Below are 20160 nucleotides of genomic sequence, written 5' to 3'. Positions count from 1 at the left end.
CCACACATGCACGAGGACACGCTAACTCTGCACATGCATGAGGACATGCTAACGCCACACATGCATGAGGACACGCTAACTCCACACATGCATGAGAACACGCTAACTTCGCACATGCATGAAGACATGCTAACTTCACACAGGCACATGAGGACATGCTAACTCCACACAGGCGCATGAGGACATGCTAACTCCACACATGCATGAGGACATGCTAACTCCACACATGCATGAGGACATGCTAATTCCACACATGCACGAGGACACGCTAACTCCACACATGCATGAAGACATTCTAACTTTGCACATGCATGAAGACATGCTAACTTCGCACAAGCATGAAGACATGCTAACTTTGCACATGCATGAAGACATGCTAACTTCACACATGCATGAAGACATGCTAACTCCACACATGCATGAAGACATGCTAACTTCACACATGCATGAAGATATGCTAACTCCACACATGCATGAAGACATTCTAACTTTGCACATGCATGAAGACATGCTAACTTCGCACAAGCATGAAGACATGCTAACTTTGCACATGCATGAAGACATGCTAACTTCACACATGCGCATTAGGACATGCTAACTCCACACATGCATGAGGACATGCCAACTCCACACGTGCATGAGGACACGTTAACTCCACACATGCATGAGAACACGCTAACTCTACACCTGCATGAGGACATGCTAAATTCACACATGCATGTGTGTACATTTTTACTAACTGGAAAGAGTAGAACGTAATTCAGCATCAGAGATCAGGAGCTGTATTGGCCACGCCCACACAGGTCAGTGACTGGAACACTTATGATTACTAACATTATAATAGCATTTAAAATTTGTGTTTTTAAAACAATCAAATAATTATTTAGATGTGATGAGTTTTATGTAACAAACAGCAAATGAATCCTTATCCTGGTAAAAGTAAAGCGAGTAGATTTGAATAACTTTTAATGTATTAAGAGTTTGTTTGCCCTGTGAAACAAGACTTAGGGATGTTTGCATCATTTCCGCTGGTTCTCTTATTGAGGCTCTAAGTTTTCTCCCAGCTGCACGCTGTTCAAACAGATGAAATATATCTGAATCACTCCAGTAAAAAGAGTAAAATAGATTTATTTACAACAAAATCAGGCTAAATGTGGAACTAGGAGCAGCAGTCTACTTATGTAGAACGTCATATAAACGGAGAACAGAGAAACATTTAGGAGAAAAGCGCAGCTTGTTCAGAAATAATCAGTTTTCATTCATCTCAATTAATCCCACATGCGTCTTGTGATGTTTGGTTGGTTTGGATTTGAGGACAGAAATGAGTGAATTTCCAAAGCAAATATCAACCTTTATATCCTCTAATGGTCTTTGTTTTAAGTAGTTCAATCTGCTGGAGTAAAGAGACAAATCTTTTATAATTTCAGGTCTGAAGGCTGAGTTTAACGTCCCTTTTTACTGCAGAACCTCCATAATCCCTCACTGGGTCACACAGATTAAGGACTTGTTCAAAAGATGAGATACAGTGCTCCCTGGCAGTCTTTACCATGACACACACACACACACACACACACACACACACACACACACACACACACACACACACACACACACACACACACACACACACACACACACACACACACCGTCATGTTAAACATCACAAAAGTCATGAATCTGATTGTGAGCTTCTGTTAGCTCGTGGTACAGATTCATCTAACCTTTTCAGGGGGTTCAGCTATTATATCCTTTATGGTAATACAATGTGCACAAGACACTTTTTACCAAACGCTGAACCTCATTTTGTCTACTAGCTCAGCCACCCTGGTAGCCCCGCCCCTGGCATGAATGAACTGTGACTATTATACTTCAATAGAACCGGTGTGACAACATGAAGTCAGCTAAAAGACCTCAAAAAGCAACACACCCTTCCGTTTCTAAAGTCATTCAGGTGCTAAAGAATCCTAGCCTAGTGAACTAGACCAAATTCTTGCTTTGCAAAGTTTATAATACATTTATTTAGTCTGGCTTGCCAGGCTAAAAGAATCCAGAATGACATCAGAACCACTGCAGGTCTAACTTGGGTCAGGTCAGAGGCCGTGGTTCAAATATAGGAGAGAAATTGGGGGCGTAAACATGGGAAAACTCATTTGTTAAAAAAACATCAGGATGATCCCAGAGACTAAAAGAAGAAGCTCTAAAGAAGCATTAACGCTGAGTTCCAGTCAGGCATGGTGGTGGTAGTGTGATGGTCTGGAGCTGCTGAAACTGGTGGAACCATGACTTGGAGGAGAACCTCTGATCTTTGGATAAAAACCAGCCGTATCGGTCTCCTGGGCCTAAAACATCTGTACCAAATTACACAACAGTCCATCTACAGCCAAATATTCTAATCCAGAACCAGCCTGTTGGTGAAATGAGCGACGTCCCAAGAGCTGTGCACTATTTTATAATGTGCTGAGAAATAAAACGATTTATCTTTGTAAAGCTCCTCGTTGCACTGAGGTAAATACTGTGTTAGGAGGAGAGGCCAGGTTAGTGGATTAATCCCTAATTCTGAGGGAATATTTCAGATCTGAACTGCAGAAATGACATTCAGGATGTAACACCTCCACGGTCAGTTTGGTTCAAACCGTAAACAACGTTGGTATGAGCGGGGATGCTGGTGAGTGTTGTTAATGCAAACAAGTCTCACAGCCTGGTGCTCAGAGATGACCCAAACCAGCTGGTTCTGCTGAGTCATGCGTCACCAAGGCCACGTTTTGTTAGCCAGATGGCCTCTAAAGGACTGTTCTGTTGCACCGCAGCAGAAACCTTCTCATCTGCCTACGCAACTCTTGATTTCCATTAACAGGAAAGGCGTGAAGACCCGTCAAAGGCTTGTCGCCCCTCATTAAAGCGAGACAGAAGAATAAGAGCTGCGCCGCTCCTCCATGTGAGAAGATGTGGAGCCATGGAGGAAGGAGGACACAACAGGACGTTCAGGATAGCCGTTTGGACCACAAACTCGACATCCAAGCTGTCTGATCCCTCGCTGATACAAGCTCTGCTGTTGCTATGACGATGAGAAGCTCCACCAGTTGGCTGCATCCATTCAGATCTTTTATTGATGCTAAACGTTGTATTTGGCAAAGTAACAGTTCAAATCAGCTGGTCCCTGGTCCACTCTCTGGCAGGTGTTAGGTGTCAGCAGATCTGAGTCCATGCTGGTCAACAAACATCTCTAGAATGTCAGACACGCTGGATCGGTTGTGAAGAAGGTGAAAAGGACCAAGGCGGGACACCACTGATGCTGACAGTCAGTGAGAGTAAATTAGGGAGTTCTCTGCTGTAAATCTGAGTAAATGGCTACAAACATCTTTATTATTGTCTGTAATCAGAAAGCAACGCGTGGTCAGCAATTCAAGATGGATGCTGACTCTAGCAAACACGACATGGCTCAAACTCAGACCGTTTTACTGATATCGATCTAGACTTTGGTGTTTTAGTAGCTGATTCCTGCTACATACTCCTGATGCTAACCAGATTTCATGAAAACGTAACCGTTGGAATCAAACTATCCTCTTAGTAAAACCTGTCATCAACCAGGTGGGTGGTTTTTAGTAAACTCACTGGATGCACATCTAAAACTGATGGAATCAACCCAAATGTACATATCAAGTTAGAACAAAACCTTTTGATTTGTGCTTTAAAGCCTCAAAAGCAATCCAGAACTACTTATTCATCAGGAACCGGATCTCGGAGCCTTTAAATAACAGAAGAAACTTTGTTGGGGCTCACAATGGCCCAGGAGCTGATTGGCTGGTTTACCTTGATGGCTCCATGACTGGCTAAAGCTCGTAACTCTGTTTACAGTCGTCTGTCTGGAATACCCAGTAGGCAGCTGTGGTTCTATCTGGGATTCATGTAAATGGTAAATGGCCTGTATTTGATATAGCGCCTTCTAGACTCCTGGAACCCCCCAAGGCACTTTACGACACAATCAGTCATTCACCCATTCACACTCACATTCACACCCTGGTCAGCTGCCCTGGGGCGCATTGACAGAGGCGAGGCTGCCATACACAGGCACCACCGGTCTATCCGACCACCACCAGCAGACGAGTTGGGTTAAATGTCTCACCCAGGGGCATAACAGCAGCGACAGACTGAGCGGGGCTTGAACCTGCAACCTTCCAATTACAGGGCGAGCACTTAACTCCTGTGCCACCGTCGCCACATAAAAGTCTGGATATTCCCAGAAAATCCTGGAATGCTTCATGTGTGCTCTGACATTCTTTTTTTTTCCTTTCACCCAACAAGAAGGTTAGCAGTAGCTCAGGCTAGCATTAGCAGTTGCTCAGTACCTTTAGCAGTAGCTCAGGCTAGCATTATCAGTTGCTCAGGATACATTTAGCAGTAGCTCAAGCTAGCATTAGCAGTAGCTCAGGTTACATTTAGCAGTAGCTCAGGCTAGCATTAGCAGTAGCTCAGGTTACCTTTAGCAGTAGGTCAGGCTAGCATTAGCAGTACATTGCTCAGGTTACCTTTAGCAGTAGCTCAGGTTACCTTTAGCAGTAGCTCAGGTTACCTTTAGCAGTAGGTCAGGCTAGCATTAGCAATTGCTCAGGTTACCTTTAGCAGTAACTCAGGCTAGCATTAGCAGTAGCTCATACTAGCATTGACACTAGCTCAGAGTAGCATTAGCAGTAGCTCAAGTTACCTTTAGCAGTAGCTCAGGCTCGCTTTAGCAGTAGCTCAGGCTACTGTTAGCAATAGTACAGCTTAGCCTTGTTCTATGCTTGAAATTATCGCAACAAACTTTTAATGTCCAAACTTATGATAGGTTAAACCACCTTTTCTAAGAGCGATAGTTTCTCAGCGGTCATTACAACATCCCTGGTTTACAGAGGCGTGGTTTCCAGCCCGTACAGACTCATCGGACACCTCAGCTGCCTTTACATAACAAGGTTAATGTGGTTTTGAAGTCTATGACACCTTTAACCTAGCACAGTAAAACGATGCCAAAGAAGGGGGATGCAGGCTCAGGGTTAGGGATGTGAGTCTCCCTAACCTACAGATAATCCAGGTTTGAAGCACACATCCTCCCTAGCGCTGCTTTTTGTTTCCTGTCTGTCTCCTCTGGGAGGCTGAGCTTCACCACTGGCATCATTTGACCTTTAAGTATCTTCCTGACTTGCTGCTCAAGACCATTATGTGTCTCTTTTGTCTGACTATATAGCCGTGGGGCCGGAGATGAAAGCTTTTGGCTTGGAAGTCCTTTCGAGGTCAGTTTCTGCAACCAGAGATTGACCTCTTCGTGACCCCTGCTGTTTGTTCTTTAGTGCCTCTGGAAGAGTCTGCTGCACTGCTCCGGAACGTTCGGAACATTCTAGTTCAGCCTGAAGGAGCTGATGCTGGTTTATGGAGTCAACTCTTTTTACTTTCATTTTAAGGCTGCTTGTGATGTTAAAACTCTACATTAAAGCATTTAGAAAGGGCAGCTCGCCTTTATGAGGCTGCTTTTACATCAAACCGAAAACTTTTTCCTGGTACGATAGTTTCACGGGCCGTTCCAGTCCGGTTCAAATCAAACACAAATCACGGGTTTGGAGATGACAAGGAACTAAAACAGGCCCTTCCCAACTGTGGATCCTCCACCAGGGGGCAGCAGACGTGCACAGGACTGGATAAGGCAGGTGAAGGTACTAATCCTGATGCTCCAGATAATGGGAGGCTGCAACAGTAGAAACCAGATTAAAGTTAAAGTCCCATTAGTTGTCACACACACTATTGTGTGTGCAAAATTTGTTGTCCGCATTTGACCCATCCTCTGGGGGAGCGGTGAGCTGCAGACACAGCCACGCTCGGGAACTATTTGGTGGTTTAACCCCCCAATCCAACCCCTTAATGCTGAGTGTCAAGCAGGGAGGCATTGGGTCCCATTTTTTCAAAGTCTTTGGCATGACCCAACCAGGAATTGAACCCTGATCTCCCAGTCTCAGGCCGGACACTCTACCACTAGGCCACTGAGCTTTACTGTGGGAACTTAAATGTGATTCTTTCTGAGCCACCTGCAGTGTTTTGATAGAAAACCAGTTGGACTCATTTAGTGTTTAAAACACTTTTAGATGTGTCACCAGGACATAAATAACCACAATTGTCTCTTAATTATTTGTAATCTATCCAGAGTAATTTTCCTCTTTCGTTCTTAGTCAAATTATTGTCTCTAGCTGTCTCCCAAAGTTGTCCCACATTTAATCCCAGAGAGGACGGATTTTACGCTTTCATCTGTTTTCTCCAACAGAAACGATAAAAGACGGAGATTTGAAGCTCCCTTCTGTGTTGGTGCATGGATGTATGTCTTTAAGTTCAGATACGGGACCTTAATCTGTGCCGGAGATGATGACCCACTTTCACCCCCCTCCGCCCTCGGTCGCCAAGGAGACGCTTCCCTCTCATCCCTGCCTGAGCAGAACCGTCAGATGCTGGCAAAAGGTTAATCCATCTCCAAAACACGTTTGCAACCTAAAGAAATCAGATTAACACTCGAGAATCGGGTCAGTCCAGAACACCGAAACACGTCCCAGAAAACCGGACAAAAGGAGTTTAATGCAAATCCATGCAAAACGTTCCCATCAGGCTCTGTGATCCTCTCAAACACCTGCAGGTCTAAGTGTGCAGGGCAGACACACACACACACACACACACGCACGCACACACACACAAGGTTGTAAGGCCTGACTGAACTTTCACTTTAGATAGAAACAATCAACTTCCCTCCGAGATCATCTTGTTTACAATTCCTGACTTCTGTTGGTATGGATGGCTTAACCTCCGCGCGCACACACACACACACACACACACACACACACACACACACACACACACACACACACCCCAGTCATTTATCCAACGAGCCACTAATCCTGCTGGCCCAGATTTGGCCCACAGTCTGCTTCACATGATGTTACGCCGCCACCGCCATCACAACTGCACCCATGTACACATGTACATACCCCCCCCCCCCCCCCCCCGTGTGCTTGAATTATGCCCCCCCCCCTCCCCACCGTAGGAGTCATGTGACTCACGAGCTGGTGCACCTGCGACCTACTATATGGAAAGGCAGCATGGGATTAAAGCTGCTCCATCTATGGCATCCATGAGTCATGCTGGGGGGGCCTCATCATCATCATCCTCATCGCTGCAGAGGTGGTGAGGAGGAGCGGGAGGGGGAGGGGTTGGGGGAAGTGGCATCCCCTGCTGCCTGCAGGTCATACTATAGTCATGCCGGCTCTATTTTAGCATGCGTGGGCGTGGAGTGAGTAGATGCATGTGCAAAGATTCAAAGTGACGCCCGCCTGGAAACTCTGTGCTTCTGTACGTTGCCTTGGCAACAGGTTGTCCCAGCAACGATGGAATTTGACACATCAGAGTGTCCGTCGGCCGCAGCCTGTGGTTTTCATGTGCGGGGGGAGGGGGCACGTGTTGCACAGATGTTTAACACATCTAGAGCATTCACACAGACTAAACAAAGACCTATGAAAGGGTAAAATACTGATCCTATATCAGCCCACAGGAGAAGTTCACTGGAAAACGTACGACCTTTCACCTCTGCGGGTCAAATTCAGACATCGTTAATCAGTCATTAAAGGATTTTGATGCATCTCTGACCTCCTCTGGGCGGCGACCTTTCAGTGAACACAGATGAATTCACTTTTGCTCATTTTTTTCCTGCCAATAATCTGAAAAATCCTCGTTCTGGAGCTGGACGAGAACTGAACGGATGCATCAAACAGCTCGTCTGGCGTGAGACAGAACATGAAGCAGCAAGGTACGGAGCCCCAAGAAAACAGACGGCAAAAACATGTCTTCGTTTTATTAGTTTTTATTGTTGACTTTTGTTAAAAACGTGCCAGTATTAATAAAATCTAAGACTGAATGATTTTAACCTTTTAAATTTATTTTATAGTTTAATTATTTGACAAAAAACTGTAAAAACACAACAAAATTGGCCCTTTCCACCTGCAGTTCTCAGACTCTCCAGCAGAGGGCGGGAGGTATTTATGGGGTTTAGAATGAGACACATCAGCCATGCTACGTGTGGCTTTAGAGGGTTTAATTATAAGTGAAGTCATTATTACTGAATCTGGTTTACTGCAGGTTCGGTTTTAGGGTTTTAGCCTCACGTTTGTTTATTCAGACGTTCTTTAAAACCTGAATGCTGACTGGATGAGTTACTAAAAGACAGAAACCCTTCAGGTTAGTGAGACGATGAGCTACAGATGCTGCAAACGTTGAGATGTTTGGGAAAACTTCAGAAGTGGGAAAAGGCATAAAGCAGCTAAAAGGTGACCCTAACCCTAAGAGTCTGTAACTAAATCCTTTTATAAGCCCTAAAACTCCCCGTTTGGCAGCCATGGTAAAAATAAACTGGACGTTAGTGTTGAAACTGTTGACAGGACAGTCTTTGTTCCTGTGTGAATGCCTTACCGTACATGGACTGGTTCATATAAGCAAACCATTAGAGAACCATTAGAGAAAAGACCCCCAACAGCACACGTCTGGGTAGAAGCAGTAAAAGAGGCTCCAGCAGCTGCGAGAGCCGAGTGATGAATGTTCTCCGCAGGATTGGCTCTAAACATGCAACAGTTCAGCCTCTACCATCCAGGAATGACTCGTTTTAGTTTGGATGAGCTGCTTTTGTTGGGTTAGTTGGTTATTTCCTGCTTTTTTAAAGCTTTCGTTCCTGTTAACTTTGGGATTTTCTCTGTAGAGATGAGGAAGTCTTGGTTTGTGGACCCAGCAACACCTGGTGCTGTTTTAGGTTACGGCTAAATTCCCTCAGGATCTATTCGTCCTGAACTCCTTCTCACTTCCCTTTTCTTTCAGTCCTGCTTTGCATGAGCTCAGCTTTGGGTTTCTCACATTGGTGATATTGTGGGTTTTGTCTTCCTGCTGCCTGTTAGTGAAGTCCTCCTGCTTCCTGCCACAAAACTGATGCTTGGTTTTCATTCTGCTAAATAAAACCTCCGGTGCACCAGCAACCGCTCGTTTTGGATTTCAGTTTAAACATTATTTTGCAGACACTCGTCTCTGTTGTACTGAAACATCCATGTGCAGCTGGGTTTAGGACTTCCTGAGATCCATACTCAACACCGGCGTTCCACAAGGACGTGTCCCGAGCCCACTGTTGTTCTCAATCTCCACGCTTAAAGAAATCCAGACTTTTACCAATCACACTGATTGCCCCGTAATCAGAAGGTTGCAGGTTCGAGCCCCACTCAGTCTTTCGCTGTCGTTGTGTCCTTGGGCAAGACACTTAACCCTCCTTGCCTGCTGGTGGTGGTCAGAGGGACCGGTGGCACCTGTGCTCGGCAGCCTCGCCTCTGTCAGTGTGTCCCAGGGCAGCTGTGGCTACATTGTAGCTCATCCCCGCCAGTGTGTGAATGTGTGTGTGAATGGGTGAATGACTGATTGTGTTGTAAGGCACCTTGGGGGGTTCCAGGACTCTAGAAGGCGCTATATCAAATACAGGCCATTTACCATTTACACTGCTCTTGTTGGCTTGTTGAGTTTATGTTTAGGGGAAGGCAGAGAAGATGCTGATTGGTGTGTGGCTAAAACCCAAGCATCAAAGTAAGAAACAAGCTGGTGGACTTCAGACGGAGAGTTTGTACCCCGAAGATCCTGCGCAAGCTGCAGCCGCCCTCCTCTAGAGGACATTTACTGCAGAACCAAAGTAAATAAACCATCACCAAGAAGATACCATAGCTTTATGTACCACTAAAGGAAGGTGTTGTTGTCTACTCTCAGACCGAACTGCTGTTCCATCATTATTCCAATTAGAGTCCCAGATTGCTCCACTTTCTCCTTTCCTCCAGCTGAACGATCGTGTTTTCCTTAAGAAGAAGACAGCCGTTAAATCTGAAGCCTTTGAAGTCTCGCCTTTCAGTTTCAGTCATAGCAGCAAATCTACAGAGAGGATTTGAGATTTCACATGAAGCCAAACAGAAAGTAAACGCAGCCAAAACCAGAGCACAAAGAAGGAATTCATAGAGGAGGATGGTGGAGCGTGGTGGGGGTGGTGCGAAGAATAATGATGAAGACAACAAGCAGAGAGATGATGATGATGAGGAGGGAAACGGGTGAAAGATGAGATGGTGGCGGTTATGAGAGGAAATGCTCAGTCTGGGGTCAGAGCCGGGAAAAGCAGGGGAATTGAAAGAGAAGAAGTTTATGATGGCTTGGCGCAGAAAAATGGCCCCAGCACTAAATCATGTCACTAGACTACATCCTGTCTGTTCTCAACTTCTCACCAGCCTGAAGGCGATAAACAGGCCTTATTGGAAGCAGATGTCCTGAACGGTGGAGAGAGATCCAGAGGAGCAGGGCTGAGACAAAGGTCTGGAGCTACTGGGACTGATTTTATCAGAGGTTTAATGAAATCCTACTGGATTCATATTGGCTGCTATCTTCTAGAAAAGGACAAACTCCTTCCTGAACAAAGTACAAGCAGATGCTGTCGTAAATACTTCATATTGTCCACCCTGATGGTTTATGACATCATGGAAAGGATCCATATCTGTTTAACACAACTGAAAGAAATCACAGTTATACCCTAGAGATTCTTCATGCTTCAGAATGAAAACAGACTTAAATCTTGTTTGTTTGCATGAGTAAAGCAGAAACGACGAGTCATGGGGTCATGACTCCTCTCTGATCAGACTCCTGTTAGAATCCTGCTTGAATGTGTCAGTGTCATCATTACCCGGTTCACACAGCAGGATAAATATGATTCAATTCCTCCCTTCCAACAATCCTAAGACCCTTGATTACCGTAACCCTCTAAAGATAATCTTATCAGATGATCCTGCCATGTGTGGTGTGTTAAGAGTGCTTTGGTCTGCTCACAAGTGCATCAGGATCACTGATCATATATCAGGGATGTTAAACATGTTGGGTTGTCCAATTCAGAGGATGAGTTCAAACGAGTGTGCTGCCTGTGGAATGCGATGTGTAGCCAATCAGAGAGCGAGCTACAAGCTCCTCCTCCACCATGTTTGTTTGCTCTGAAGTCACATTTCATTCTGCGATGTTTTGCAACATTTCCTGTCTGACGGGAAATGTTTGTGTGTTTTTATCGCCACACGTGGGGCCTCTCACGCTTTACAATACTTCAGGAATTTTAAATCCTGCAGTGTGAAACGGGTCTTCATGAGACATTTTAATTTCTACTTAAATAATAAAAATGACTGAAGGCTGGCGGGCTGGATCGGCAATTTTTAGATTAGAGAGCGAATACGTCCAACGATCCAGAGAAGAGTTCCTAACCAGCAACAGCAACCATCTGTTGGATTCATATTTTTACATTAAATGAATAAAACAGAAGTGCTCGGATCACCCCTTGTGGCCGTTACAATTACAGCACTCTAAATCATTTACATTTTAGACTCCGGGTCTCGGCTCTGCCTCTTACAGTCTTATTGTGCACTAACTAAACATTCCTCATCTACCTGCATAAAACTTCCTGAATCAAAATAAACAAATAAATCACGTCTGCATCACTTTTTCCACATCAACTCGATGTTTAACCATCTGGATTTATGCAACATTATTTACACCAACGTCACAAATTTAGAGTTAAAATGAAAGGTGAGAGCAGCAAAGTGAACACTCTGGTTAGAAATCTGATTTAGGTTAAGACACCAAAATTTGTAACGGATGAAATCGGAGACTTAGGAGTGAGCTGCTGTGAGGAATGAGTAATGTCACATTTCCTGTGCAATGGTAAATAAATGTTAAACCTTTAAACAAATAAAATCCGGCACAAAGGTTTATACAAACACCAAATTATTTTCTGAATGAGTCTAGCTCAAAAGTAAAAGAAAAACTCAACTTTATCCATAATCAGTTCCTTAAAGGTTTAAAATATTAATGGTCACAATTAGGGTTGGGCATCTTTTGATTTTGAACATTCCGATTCCAGTTCCTTGTTTCGATTCCGGTTCCTATTGATTCCCGATTCAGATTCTTTCAAGACATGACATGTTTTACATGAGCGAGCTAACCACAGGTCCTACTTGATGAAATAATCTTAACTTCGACATGAATTTTAATTCCATGAACAATAACATCACCTTCATTTAGACAAAAACATGTTTTGGAGAAAAAACGAAAAAGACTTGCAGCACAACCAGTGTGTTTGTTTCTGACCACAACCAAAGTCTGGAAGAAGCCTCTGGGATGAGAGGCTAAATGTCTCCAACATATCCAGAAACGTCCAGCTGTTTTCAGCTAAAACTCTCAGGATGATCATGTCCAGGATGACTGAGAACTACACCTCCATGCTGCAGCAGCGTTCAGTCAGAACAGGAAGTGAAACTTAAATGTAGCTGCTGTCAGTAACAATCTAACAGATATTAAACATTAAAACTCTCAACAGAAATAGTTCAGAAAGGAAATTAAAATGTTCACAACTTTGAGTGTGATTTATTATTATTATAATTATTTATTGTGACAGAAGCTGGTGAGGTCCACCACAGAGAAGCTGTTCTAGTATGATGACCTTAATTATTCTACAGGTTATTGTTAAGCCTTCTGACGCTCACACACACACACACATACACACACACACACACACACACACACACACACACACACACACACACACACACACACACACAGTGAGCGGCTGCGTCTGACTGCTGACGCTCTCTGTGTTTTTATTTCTGCAGTGAGACAAACTCACCTCACATAGTCCAGAGTTTGTTCTTTAAAGCTTCTATTAAATCCACCGTGTTGACGTATTTAACACGTTTCCTCTACGCTGCAGAAGTTAAAGTTTACGTTACGGAGAAAAAGTTCGGGAGACGTTTGTTTATATTTGGCCGCTGCGCGCCGGGTGGGGGTACTCGGTGCTGCACACAGACAGCTGGTGTGATTAGTATGGAACTCAAAAGTATTCAAAATTCAATATATAAACAAGACATTATGAAATAAATATCTACATGAAGAAATACTAGACAACCATGTAATCTGACAATGAAATGATGGAATAACAGAATGTTATCTAAGCTCAATATTATGAAATATTTTTCATTCTTCTTTTAAAATGGCTTTATTTATATAAAGTTTTTTAAAAGTCATTTTTTCATACTAATCCAAATTAATATTGAGCCATTTTTATTTAATTCATTCAGTTTTTATTACATAACGTCTTTTTAACAAAGACAGCTTTTATTTCATAAATCCATAGATTCCATAGATCAGCTCTGAAAAGTGTTGATCACAATTTGCAGATCACGTTTATTTTTCACGGAGATCGGCCGCGGATTCCTTTTCCGTCTGCATTCAAGGATTCAAAATAAAAAACTTTGAACGATTCTGGGAAAAACCAACAGTTGGATCCGGTTCCAATCGATGCTCGATGCCCAACCAGTCACAATAAAAGTGAGCTAATTAGGAGTAAAGGATCTAAACAGCGTCTGATGAGCACCTACACACCATTCATCACACTTGTTTCCAGCTTGGTCGGCTCATTTAATCCACGGTGAGTGATCCCATCACTCCCTCTTAATCCAATCAACAACGGCTCTCACGTGAGGATGATGAGGTCAATCTGTCCTCTCAAATTATAGCCGGCAATTAAAGAATCACCTCAAACTTGTCTTTAGACTTGCTTAAAATGTTATGAAATGTGTTCATAGAAGTGAAAGTTTTCCAGATTTAAAAAGTTGAGCAGATTGATACTTAGGTAATACTTAGGGGTGGGAGTCGATTAAGGAATTAATCTAATTAATCTGAGGCTTTGTAATTAATCAATCTTGATTAATCACATTTTAACTGTTCAAGGAAAGCTCCTTTAAAGTCAAGTCAACTATTCTTTATTCTGTACTTTTAGTCCAATTGACAGAAAGAAAAAGGATTTAAGATTTAGAGTTTTTCTTTGTCTTGGTTTGTTTGAAATCTGAACTGTTGGATGTTGAGCCTCATCAGCTGTTTGGTCCTGGTTTTATTTGTTTGTATTTTCATGACTTTAGTTTTAGGAGGATTTAAGGCACACACTGTCATATTTTATCATTCTTCATGTTGAGTTTTGTTTTTCATTGCTCCTCTCCATTACGCTCGTAAACCTCAGCTGTTTTGTGAAATCTTAGAAAAGTGAAACTTTTCTTTTTTCTCTCTAGTTTCGGATCAGACCTCACGTTTACTTTTAGTCTCGGCTAAATGGTGAATGACATGTATTTGTATAGCACCTTCTTGGTTCCACAACCCCCCAAGGCGCTTCACAACACAATCAGTCATTCACCCATTCATGCTCTGGTGGTGATGAGCCTTGATGTAACCACAGCTGCCCTAGGGCACAGGCACCACCGGTGCCTCTGGTCCCTCCAACCACCACCAGGTTAAGTGCCTTGCCAAGGGACTCAACGGCAGCATTCTCTGGGGATTGAACGTAAAACCCTGCGGTTGCCGGACACCTCTGCTGCTTTGAACTGCGGTAAATAAACAGTTTATTGGTGATTTTGATCTCAGCTCCTGTTTTACTTGGTCAAGTTCAGATCTCAGCCGTTTTTCTGTCTTTGGTTCTGCTTTTGTTGAGGATCTTTTAACTCTTAAGCTTCTGCTGTTTGATGGATCTTCATAAGATTTTAACCTTTCCTCTCTTACTAGGTTATTGAGCTTGCTGTTGTTTTTGCCTCCTGACTACTTCTCCTGGTATCTGCGGTGATCTTCTGTTTCGGCTTTTTTCTGGATCATAATCATAAGAGAATTTAGAACACATTTGGTTTAAGTCTCAGCTCGTTTGTGAGATTTTAACATGGTGGTGTTTTTTTTAATATAAACGATAAATGAACCACATCTAATCTGGAGCTAAAACTTTACCAATAAAATTAATTAAATGAAGCTTCAGGAGACACCCCCCCCCCCCCCCCACACACACACACACACACACAAACACACACACAAAGACACAGCGGGTTGCACGCGCTTTCAGCTGCAGCGAGTCTGCAGAAACGCGCAAATGCTTCTGCGCCTGTTATTATAATAATGATAATTGTGCAAAAGTGGATCTAAATTTAGCATCCATGCAGGAGTGGTGTTGGACAAAATGATGCATGACAATAAAATAAAAATATTTTACGCGTTTGGCGCGTCTGAAAGTGCGCATCCATAAACAGATCTGCGCACTTTTAAACCAAACCCAACAGAAGACCACAAACCAGCCCACTCACCCATTTCTACTGAAAGTTTCCCTGAGAGGCTCAGATGATGTCTACAGGTTGTCGCTCCGCAGAAACTACTGGCTGTCCCGGGCGTGACCGAGGAGGGGAGGGGTCACAGCCTTGACTTCATTAATCCAAACAGACCAGAGCCCTGATCGCATCTACGTCACTCATAGTTTGTGGATCTTTCTGTTTCCTTCAGAGATGCGTTCATGTCCCTCAGAGAAGATCGGAACTTTCCCTTCTTCTCCAGAGCAGAGAAGTCATCTGGATGCTGCAGGGACTTCCTGGGTCATCTGGTTACGTTTTTCTTCATAAAAACATTTTCAGAATTTTCTAAACTTTCTGAAAATCTTTAAATATTTTCTTGGATGTTTTTAAAACCTTATTTTCAGTCCAGATCATTTTTAACATTTTCTTCCTGCTTGGTTGTTATTTCAACCAGGCTACGTGATGCAACTATGTTGCAGGTTCGAATCCCAGCTGCATGCTGTTAGTTTGATCTCTAAGATATCAGCTCCACCTGCTACACATCACACCTCAGTTGTATCTGGGGATCATCCTGGAACAATCTGTAGAAGTCAGCCTTCATGGAGCTGAATCCAGACCTGAGCTTCTCTGGAACGAGATCAGCGTTTTGTCATCTGCATCCAACAGCACGACTCAGAGGTCTCATGACCAGACCTAGAGAACCTAATTCATGCGCTCATCTCCAGCAGGCTGGACTATTACAATGGTCTTCAGAACCTTCATGTATCCACCAGCCTTTGAATGAATGTTTCTTGCTGCACCTTCTGCACTGTAACTGCTGTGTTTTTTTTCTCATTCTTAAATCTGAGATTAACGCTTGTGTGTTAACTGTGCTGTCATGTTCTCGCCAGTGGAAAGCACATCCAACACCCTCATAGTCTGAGATGAGCTAAATGAGGCTTCCTTCTCCTCGTGCCTGTGTGGGTTTCCTCCTACAGACCAAAAACCTGTCAGTTTACCTGGAGACTCTAGGTTGTCCCTGTGTGAGTTAGTGGTTGTGTCTGTGATGGACTGGAGACATGTCCAGGTGTCCTCTCTCCTGGTGACAGACGACCTCCCTAACCCTGCTGAGGAAACCCGACTGTTCTGCTAGAAGAGGCTCAATTTTTTATTAAAGAAAATGATCAGTTTAATGAGAATCAGTTTCAAAAATAACTTTTGTTCCTCTTTATTAGTTTTATTTGTCAGCATTTACTCATCTCGTGTTTTACCTTAAAGGTTTTATTTACTGTAAGTCTATTTGTGACTCTTGCGACCATGACAGAACTGTTCATGTAGATCAGTTCGTTCTGGTTTAGTCTCTCCGTCTTCCAACAGCAGAGCTACTCGTGAGTCTGGATCAGACCCACGGCGGACAGGAAGCCAGCATTACAACAACCCAGCAGCACTTACGCTTTATCTTAATACGTCTCAGAAACTTTAAGTGCAAAAACCAAACTGTGGCAAAAGTTTGATTTCATTTACATCAGAGGCGACACCTGCAAATGTTTGAGCTGCTAAAACAAGCTTTAATCACCTGACAGTAGGTTTTAAATACCAACTTCATCCTGACTGATTCCCCTATATTCTATTAACTGCATGCTGGTCATGCATGAATAATATGTTTATATCTACAAACTCTGGAGATGTGGTTCGTTTCCTTAAAGAGCAAGTCCCCCCCTACCAGAGTATTACTCCACTCCCACTTCCTGTTTGAAAAATGCAACAAATGCTGTTGCCTAGCAGACCGAGAGGGCGGAGCCACTAACAAATACACACACACACAAGCTCACAACATTGTGACATCATAATGTACCAGCTAACATTCTAGGGTACTTCTTAGCCAATAGCGATGGCAGATTAAAATTCCAATGCAGTGCTGAGTTTTTACCTGACAACGGCACAACACTGACAGTTTTAGGCAGAATATTACAATTTTAACTAAAATCCAGTAAAATGCAAAACTATTGACTACACGTGTTTTCAGCATGATTAGACACGCATTTATATAGTTTATCAGGGGGAAAAAAGTTGATTTGGGGGTGACTTGCTCTTTAAACATCTTATGAAGATCAGGAAGTAAAAGTTTAATAAAACTAAAGCAGAACGAGTTAAAATGGGTTCTTCATTAAACCACAGATAATGGATACTAGTTACAACCATAACCCACTACCGTGAGACCGGATCAGGTCTGGAAAAACAAACCATCCCTTTTTAAAACTCCTGATTAATAATCAGCTGGTCTAAAACACTTTTAACACACTGAAGAATAAAATATGACCTAAAAAGTCCAAACATTATTATTAAAACACACATTTAGCACTGCTGTGGGCGTAGAAACGTCCTAAAGATCAGAGTTCTCAGAAATCCCAGCAGATGTGCAGGACTCACTTAGACATAAAAGACTTTATTAACATGAAAAACCATAAATAATAGAAACCTGACTCCAGAATGATGCAAACAGGACAAAAGCGTCAACAACCCTCTTGAGTAAAACAAACGGAGCCTTTGAACCTGAGGAAGCATCAGAATCAGGAGGCTGGGACGTAAAAGTTTAAATAAATTCACCGTAAGCGTGTCTGAAACACCAGAAGCAGCTTCTGTTTGGAGCTGCTGCAGCGTAAAGCGCCACAGAAGAAGAAGAGCGTAAATGGTCAGACAGTCTACGTTTAGCCCAGGGTGACCATGCTCATTAGCTCCACATCTGCAGCATTCATCCGTCCCAGCAGAAGCTGCCGAAGCTGTTACAGCTTCAGAGGGATGACGGGCCAGTATTTGGGCTGCTTCCGGTCACAGTTTCGATCAAAAGTCAGCTGCATGGCCGCCTCCATGGCCAGAATCTTGGCAGAGTCTTTGCCGTACAGTTTCTTCATCTCGGCGACTCGTCTTTCACCCGGGCGCTCGGAGGGAGGAGCGGCGCTGCTTCGAGAAGACACGTCATGCAGGTCCTGGTCTGCAGGGACATAGCTGTCCTGTAGCTCCGCCTCCACCTGCTGCTGCTTTTCTGCAAAAAGATATTTTAGAGTCACACACTTCCTGTAACTCGTCTATCTGCTGTCCACCTCCACGCTGGACTCACTCAGCTCCTCTCGGTGTCTCTCTGTGTGGGCGAAGTACTGCCGAAGCTCTTCACTGATCTCCATGTTGCTGACGTCACACTCGATCTCGCTCTCCGAGCTGCACTCCTCCTCTTCATCCTCCTCGCTTTCGCTCTCCTCGGCCCGCCAGTCGGCATAGCGCTGGTGGCTGCTGGGAGACTCCTGGTGCCAGTGAGTCGGGCCGTAGGCAGCCTCCCAGGACTTGCTGTAGGCCCGTCTGTGTCTCTGGTACCAGCCCATGGCCTGCTGGTAGTGCTGCCAGTAACGGCTGTAGACGGGGCTGGAGAACCATGACATCACTGCGCCCACATCCTCCTGCATGAAGAGCAGCCAGAGAGGATTAACAAAGTCACAAAAAAGTATAAACAAATTAGTTAAGAATCTTAATAAAACATTTGTTAATATCTATTTATTTTCTGTAAAATTAAAATTGTAATTGTTATAAAATATAACAAATGTAATTTTGTATACTAAATATTATCTTAGGAAATGGAATTTATTATTGAATTAAATCTTCATTTTACAGTAAATTAATTTTTCAACAAGACTATTTAGTTGTTTTAAGTTTCTAAAGCCTTCAGCGCTGATGATGACGTTTGTCCCTCTAGGCCACCGTAGAATCCCTTTAGCAACACGGGGTCTGATTAGCTTTCATGTTTTTGGGCAAAAGAAGTAGATCTCAGCGACACCAACAGCTAAATGAAACATTTTAGCTTCTGTTTAGAGTTATTTTACACTGCGGAAGTTCCCGTAAACTTGATTACTCCAGCAGGTCTTCAGCCCGCAGATAAATGCGGTAAATAAAGATGCGCACGCGGACGTCATCGTAAGCCTAGCTAGGTGATAAAGTAGCTTTAACACAATCTAGACGGTGCAACCAGATAAACACATTAATAATGCGCTGTTCTTACAAGACATCAGATTTAGAAACATTTACCTCTAGAGAATTTTTCTGTCGCTTCATGTTTCCACGGTGAAAAACTCCCAGAAGCCTGCGCGGCTGCGCGATGTGACGTTCACGAACGAATCGAATCTTTTGAACGATGAGAGCCGAGTCCCTGTAGAGAGCCGTTCATCTTAACAAACCTCCCCTGAAGTCGGTCAAACTCACCCACTCAAACCCCACCCACCGCTGTGACGGACATAGGTAGGACGAACCATAGAAACACGTTTGACACCCCCCCCCCCCCCCCCGCCGCCGCTCCGTTGGCTTCACTTCGATCAAAAGAGCCAGTCTTTTGAACGGCTCTTTGAGGTAAATGACCGACTAATGAACGGCTCCCATGAAAGAGCCACAAATCCCATCACTATAAGCGGCTGAGTGTAATATCCAGCTAGCTGGCGCCCCCTGGTGGATGACGCGTGAGTTAATCATGGCTTCTTCATCATACTTTAATGTTGTTTATATAAACAGTGTTAAATTTACCTAACCACATTTTATATTTAATTAATTTGTTTTTACATCATAGTCAAGATATCTATTGACAAGCGAAACCTCCACGTTCACATCAAACTACACGAGAAGAGTAGATTGGAATAAAAAACGGTATCATTTTAAATCAAGCCTTAGAAAAGCAACTACATCACTCATTTACTCAAGATTTCAGAAAAACTTTGAACTCTAATTATAAACGTTTTAATGTGGCTTAAATTGGAATTTTTATTAGCTTCACAAAAAAAATATTCTAAAAGAATCTGAGCTTTGATTGGCTATCAACACCAGCATCATTGGTTTATTTATTACTTATAAATATATTTTTATTTTTATTATTTATTCTCTTAATAAAATTATAAAGGTAAACAGATCAGATTTTGATCCGTTTTTGCAGCAAAAACAGTTAATT

The 20160-nt window shown here is 43.2% G+C and overlaps 2 protein-coding genes across 2 annotated transcripts in view; both read right to left on the bottom strand.

Annotated features, from left to right (window-relative positions):
* Window positions 1-15337, bottom strand: part of LOC107380868 (neuronal membrane glycoprotein M6-b) — a 38727-nt gene extending 23390 nt beyond the window's left edge. Inside the window, exon 1 of the mRNA XM_015952250.3 lies at window positions 15219-15337. Within this exon, the coding sequence (XP_015807736.1) occupies window positions 15219-15222 (4 nt within the window). The 5' untranslated portion in view covers window positions 15223-15337. The remainder of the gene's footprint in view (window positions 1-15218) is intronic.
* A 2260-nt stretch (window positions 15338-17597) lies between these two features.
* Window positions 17598-19376, bottom strand: gemin8 (gem (nuclear organelle) associated protein 8). Its single transcript, XM_015952247.3, has 3 exons — window positions 19254-19376; window positions 18298-18631; window positions 17598-18222 (listed from the first exon to the last, which is right to left on the bottom strand). Exons 1-3 carry the CDS (start codon window positions 19278-19280, stop codon window positions 17963-17965), a joined length of 621 nt encoding a protein of 206 aa, XP_015807733.1. The 5' UTR covers window positions 19281-19376; the 3' UTR covers window positions 17598-17962.
* Window positions 19377-20160: the final 784 nt, after the last annotated feature.

The sequence above is a fragment of the Nothobranchius furzeri genome, chromosome 14 (assembly GCF_043380555.1).
Source record: "Nothobranchius furzeri strain GRZ-AD chromosome 14, NfurGRZ-RIMD1, whole genome shotgun sequence".
Lineage (NCBI taxonomy): Eukaryota > Metazoa > Chordata > Actinopteri > Cyprinodontiformes > Nothobranchiidae > Nothobranchius > Nothobranchius furzeri.
Note: the sequence above shows the minus strand (reverse complement) of the source record. Positions and strands in the feature narration are given on the sequence as shown.

Excerpts from the sequence above, each read along its gene's own strand:
- gemin8 (XM_015952247.3), bottom strand. The coding sequence starts at position 19,280 with ATGAAGCGACAGAAAAATTCTCTAGAG. Across the intron at positions 18,632-19,253 it reads GACAGAAAAATTCTCTAGAG|GAGGATGTGGGCGCAGTGAT; the intron begins GTAAATGTTTCT and ends CTCTTCATGCAG. Across the intron at positions 18,223-18,297 it reads GAGACACCGAGAGGAGCTGA|AAAAGCAGCAGCAGGTGGAG; the intron begins GTGAGTCCAGCG and ends ATCTTTTTGCAG.